This window comes from Sycon ciliatum, chromosome 2 (genome assembly GCF_964019385.1).
Source record: "Sycon ciliatum chromosome 2, ocSycCili1.1, whole genome shotgun sequence".
Taxonomy (NCBI): Eukaryota; Metazoa; Porifera; class Calcarea; order Leucosolenida; family Sycettidae; genus Sycon; species Sycon ciliatum.
The window spans coordinates 38,312,293-38,317,653 of record NC_088644.1 but is presented as its reverse complement, the minus strand read 5'-3'; the positions used below and the strand labels follow the sequence as shown (position 1 = coordinate 38,317,653).

General features: G+C 51.0%; 1 protein-coding gene across 1 annotated transcript; it reads right to left on the bottom strand.

The window, feature by feature from the left end:
- Positions 1-1,168: 1,168 nt before the first annotated feature.
- On the bottom strand, positions 1,169-4,250 carry LOC135809982 (uncharacterized). Its single transcript, XM_065323434.1, has one exon. It carries the CDS (start codon positions 3,689-3,691, stop codon positions 1,847-1,849), a length of 1,845 nt encoding a protein of 614 aa, XP_065179506.1. The 5' UTR covers positions 3,692-4,250; the 3' UTR covers positions 1,169-1,846.
- Between the last annotated feature and the right edge of the window lie 1,111 nt (positions 4,251-5,361).

Sequence of the window (5,361 nt, the reverse complement as noted above, 5' to 3'; positions counted from 1 at the left end):
TCTCTCTCTCTCTCTCTCTCTCTCTTCACCTCTCTCTCTCTCTCTCTCTCTCCTCTCTCTCTCTCTCTCTCTCTCTCTCTCTCTCTCTCTCTCTCTCTCTCTCTCCAAGTCTCTCCATCATGATCAGATCGCCTACACTGTATAGTGTGACCCGCCAATTGCCCGATGCATCATGGTATAGAAAACGTGCAGCTAGGAGTTTGCTACATGTACCCCCCCCCCCCCCCCACCCACACCCACCCACACACCCACACACCCACACACCCCCCCCCCCCCCACCCCCCCTCCCACACACACACACTACACACCTACACACCTACACACTGTCTAAACAAATCAGATCGTTACGATTGTAATCTGCTTACCAGCGTGTACCATTCTAGACGAACACTTCTCACATTCTTTACTGATCGATTCAGTGCTGCCGGTATTGTTCCAAATTATGAAACAGCAACAATACGCATGTAGTTTTGACTTCGAGACTTTTTGTTTGGGTAAACTAGTATTTATTTATTTATCTATTACAGCATCTCATAGCACAGTGAGAACACCGGCCAATGCAGAGAGAGAGAGAGAGGGTGTTAGCCAACCACGGCTAGTATGCATGTTGATCATGCATGTCAACATTATTATTATTATAATGTTATTGACGGGACACGTATAGCGTGTTGTACACTCTGTCTACCGTCTGTACTGAATTGATAGCTTGGTTTTCTACACGCTGCGTTGGCCAACTTGAAGGTACATGTACCCGCCACAAACAGGTCATTGTATGTCACACAAGCAGTACCCTGAAGCACAGTCTCGGCTATGCGCTAGATGTGGCGGCTCATTAGACAATCGCCACTCGCTTGAGCCGTTATGGACCATTGTCCCGCGGTGCACGCTCCTTATATGGCGTCTTATGTGATCGTGGTCCTGGTTGCCTCGAGCTCGGCCAATAATACCTTCACAATGGGTTGTCTCCGACTGTCATGGTGAAAATTGAGTTGGCAATGGCCATGATCATTAGGACTGGTGATCGACATCCTGTACTTGGTCCTGCAAGAATGCATGGGGCTGAATGGTACATGTACAAAAGTACAGTCAGGCACAATACACTACACGATGTACTACTGTAGTTGGTAACCCACTCCCAGTGATCTGCTGAAGATGCTGCCAGTGCATGTCTGTGTCACGTTTCGCCCTGAGAGTTGAATCATGCTTCGCAAATTCGGTGTACCCTCCTAATAATAGTGATGTTGATGAAGGCAGAGGGGGTAATTTTTGGTGGGGAAATGTTGGTGCCCCTTTCCCAGCCTGCTTACTAACTTGCGTCAATCATAATATACCAAAACTCGGCTTACAAATTGGACAATAAAACTCATACTTCGTATCTGTACAAGCCACAAAGTTGCCACAGCGTCGTAATGATAATATTATCATATAAAGCCAAGAGTTGCAGTAAGAGTTGCAGCTAGCAGCACAGCCCAGCAAGCAGGCTTTGGCTGAAGTTCGCTCAATGTCAAGAACTCCTAAAGCATACAAAGGGTGAAGAAATGAGAAAGATTAATGCCATAAGGTCGAAAGTGTCGTCAAGGAGAGGAAGCCATAGGATTTTTCTTCCATTAGGAGTCAAATTTGTGTCAAAGGTATTTTGTCAGCATATAACTTGGTCATGGGTCCGGTCACCAAAAAGTCAAGCAGAGCTTGCAAGCCAAATTCATGCATGTGTTACAAGCTTTTACAACAGAAAAGTATAAGTATTTCAGAGCATGGCCATAATATTTGGTATATAATATGTGCAGTCATGTTGTACAAATCAAACTATTGAAAAGAAAGGGGCAGGGAGGAAGAAGAAATGAAGTCATTCTGTGTAGACGTTGGGCTGGTCAAGGAACGTCTTTATTGTCTTGGGCAAGTCCAGCTTGACAATCTCCTCGTGGCTCAGGAGGCAGTTGGCCCGTAGCGTGAGGCGGCAGAGATGCTGCAGCGTGGGGACGTGAGAGTAGCGGCGCAGTGGCCGCGTGAAGAAGACCTCGCCCGAGTCCACTCCCTTGGCCGGCGCAAACGCCTGGCCAACCTTGTTCTGCTTGATGTTGGGATGCAGCAGGGCCAGCATGTCTTGGAACCTTCCAGGCACCTTGCCAGGCCACTGTACATCCAGCTGCTTGTTATCAGCCAGCACATGCACGGTTTCACCGTTGCATCGGACCGATAGAACGAAAAAATCTCTATCAGTGGAGGAATCGCGGAGAAGAAAATCACCATCCGTGCCATTGCCCAGCACTGTCTCGCTTTCCTCTCGGCTCAATGGTCCCCAGTACCAGCTGAGTCTCTTCACTGTATTGAAGTTGCCCAGAAGGTGCGATTGCAGCACGATTTCATGGAGTGAAGATGTGCTGGACGAAGGTGTGATCAGCCGCGTTGACGGTTGCGGGTCTTCTCCTTCGCTATCACTGTCATCCTGCTCGTCCGCTTCTTGTTGGTGCCACCCTGGCATTACAGGAATCGCTGGCAGTGGACGCTGTCCGAAGGTATTGTTCCGACTTGCAATCCGTGCTGTTTGTTGATAGGCACTGGTGGGACTATCATGTGAAGGGCTGGCATCCTGCGACCAGCTAGCACAGCTTGTCAAAGAGAAGCTGTAATCGGACGCCGAGGACTCTGACGACGGGCTTGTTGTCGTGGCCATTGCGTTGCCGCTATCCACCGGTGAACAGCGCACCAGCTTGCTGTGTCTATTGGCCGGAGAGAAAGGGGTATCACTGCCACTACTGGAGCCAGAGCTGACGTTGCTCTCGTTACTAGTACTGCTGCTTGATCGGCACAAATCCTCGTGAGATGAGGGCGTTTGGGGAGCAGGTCGTTCGGACACCGACGAAGACGAACGGTGGAACGAGAAGTACGTTGAAGATCTCTTGTTGCTCTGCCAGGCGCCAGACGATAACTTCCCAGTGGCTGGCTCTGCTGCTGGCATTGGCGTGCGAAACACTGGCGTGCTGCATGGCTCGGATCCTCTGCTGCTCTGTGGAATATGAGACATGAAGAACGGGTTAACGCACAGAGCACCATCTGGCACAGTAGTGCTGTTGTGGGATATGCCGTAGACCAGCGAAACATGCGCATCTCCACGCTGCCGCTCTCCACACCTATTCAGCCCGCTTCTACTACCTCTGTCATTGATCAGCCGAAACCTCTCTGTTATCTTGCTGAAACCGGCTGGTGTTCCACTCGCGGAAGTTGAGGAAAGGTTCACAGCCGATTGAGAAGCCTTCCGTGTCGCAGCCCATCTCCGTCGACGCTGCTCAGCCGAAATGCTTTCCGTCGGGCTTTCCGCAGATCGGTCCAGTTTCCTATCCGATTCGGCAGCAGATGACGGCGCTAGGCTGGGACAACTCTGGTCCAACGACCTGCGAGTCAAAGTACTGCCCGTATCCGAGCAGACCGACCTTGGCCGTGCGTTACTGTCCACCGTCCTCTCGTCGATAGTAGTATTAGCTGTTGGTCGCGCTAGCTTCCTCTTGATGGAAGAGATACCCGTCTTCCACCGCTGCTGCTTCCGCAGTGCACTTGTCGCAGAATCGTCCATTGCTGTTTTGTAGTTTAGAGTTGATAGGGAGTTGCAGCGCAGCAACTTCTCCTCGCCAACAGCACAGTGTTCACCAAGACACAGGGGAGAGTAACGCTGAAGGATTACCTCGGCGCTCATTCTGAATTTTTCCGCAGGCTGCAGGAGGTTTTCGCTACATTGGGTGGCAACTCGCACCCGCTGGGTCTACGCGTATACGGACCAGTATGGAGTCACCTCTGCTCTCTAGTGCAGTGTGAATGCTAACGAGGTGCGAGGTGAGGACGTGGGTGACAAGCAGAAATACTAGGGAACACTGGAGACGTGGATTAGATCTACGCTGAACTGCGGTTTCTGGTGATGTCTACCTGGGACGAGCGTATCGACTACACTGCAAGACAGGACCAGCGAGACAGAGTACATAATGGACTAGGACTCACAGAGATTGAGCGTGAAATGAACAGTGGCCGCGAGCTTATGGTGCGTGCTTGCTTGTTGTAGACGTGATGATCGCCCGTGCAGACTCACTCTGAGAGTTGCAACTCCAGCTACGTCGGTAGCACCCACCGTCCCACAGACAGTAAGCTCGGTTCTGTGGGTCTAGCGTCTGCCTACACAGTCAGCATACACTGACCAACGTTACTCAGCGGAAATACGTAACAGCCGTTATGGTACATCCAAGGACTCCATAATACTAGAAAGTAGAATAGTGTGTTCGACCAATATGAGCGGTTTTGCTCGGTACAAGAGTGATCTGTAGACTGTACTGCATGCACTGGCTGTGGGGAAGGCGGGTGACGGGGCTATTCGCGTCCGTCAGCGTCGAACCCAAGTCAAGGTCAGCCGGCGCCACTACAGTCTGCAGGCAGTGGTCAAGCTAGGCTACAGAGGAGGCTTTCAGTTTAGTATGTATGACCACTGACCAGTGCTAGCTTCCGGGCTGTGGGCCTGCAGCGTGTTAGTGCAAAGGGTTTAGTACATAATTGTATCACAAATGGATCTAGGCACGAGATCAGTTGTGCAAGACGAGACTACATACCTACATGAATGCATGCATGGGAAATGCTGAACTAACTTTCCAGCGGCTGGAGTCAGTGAAGACAGTGGCGTAAGGACCTAACTGGTCACTCATCAAGCGTTCCGCGTCGATTCGCACGCCGCTCGTGTTGATTGCATGCTGGCAGATTACTTCTCCTCGTGTTCAGAGTCGGGCTGGAACTACGGGTACGTATGGCCCAAGAATAAAGGCAATGTGGGTGCTATCGAGAGCGGCTAGCCCCTGTTCGGCAGTATGCCCATCAAGGCTCGTAACCCATCATTGGCCAAATACAATGCGCCACTCTGCGTGCCTAACGGAACCATGTACAAACAGTTCAAGAGTAAACGAGCCACCCTAGTATAGTGGCTACACTATTGCCCGCAGCGTTCAGTAGAACGATCATGTTACGGATTCAGCGTATCGATGCTGGTCAAAGTGCGTTTGCACAGGGACCCCGACCCGCTGCATGCGGTACTCCACTTCCCCTGGCCTGGCAAGGTGCTGAAAGTGAAACTACAGCTTTCCCATCCCGGCATATGTATTCGTTCACGAGTCACGGCCCACTCAAAAGCTGAGCACACCGCCGCAACTGCACTCGGCAGCACTCTTCCCTACAACGTGTGAAGCGAACACATTTTCACCACCACGTTTTCACTTCGCTAATATTGTGTGGTACAGTACTTTGTGTTCAGTGAAAAGCTGCGCCATGGCCAAACATACATGATTGTACTATTGTACTATTGTATATCCCAGCCGGCACAGCTTGCACAAA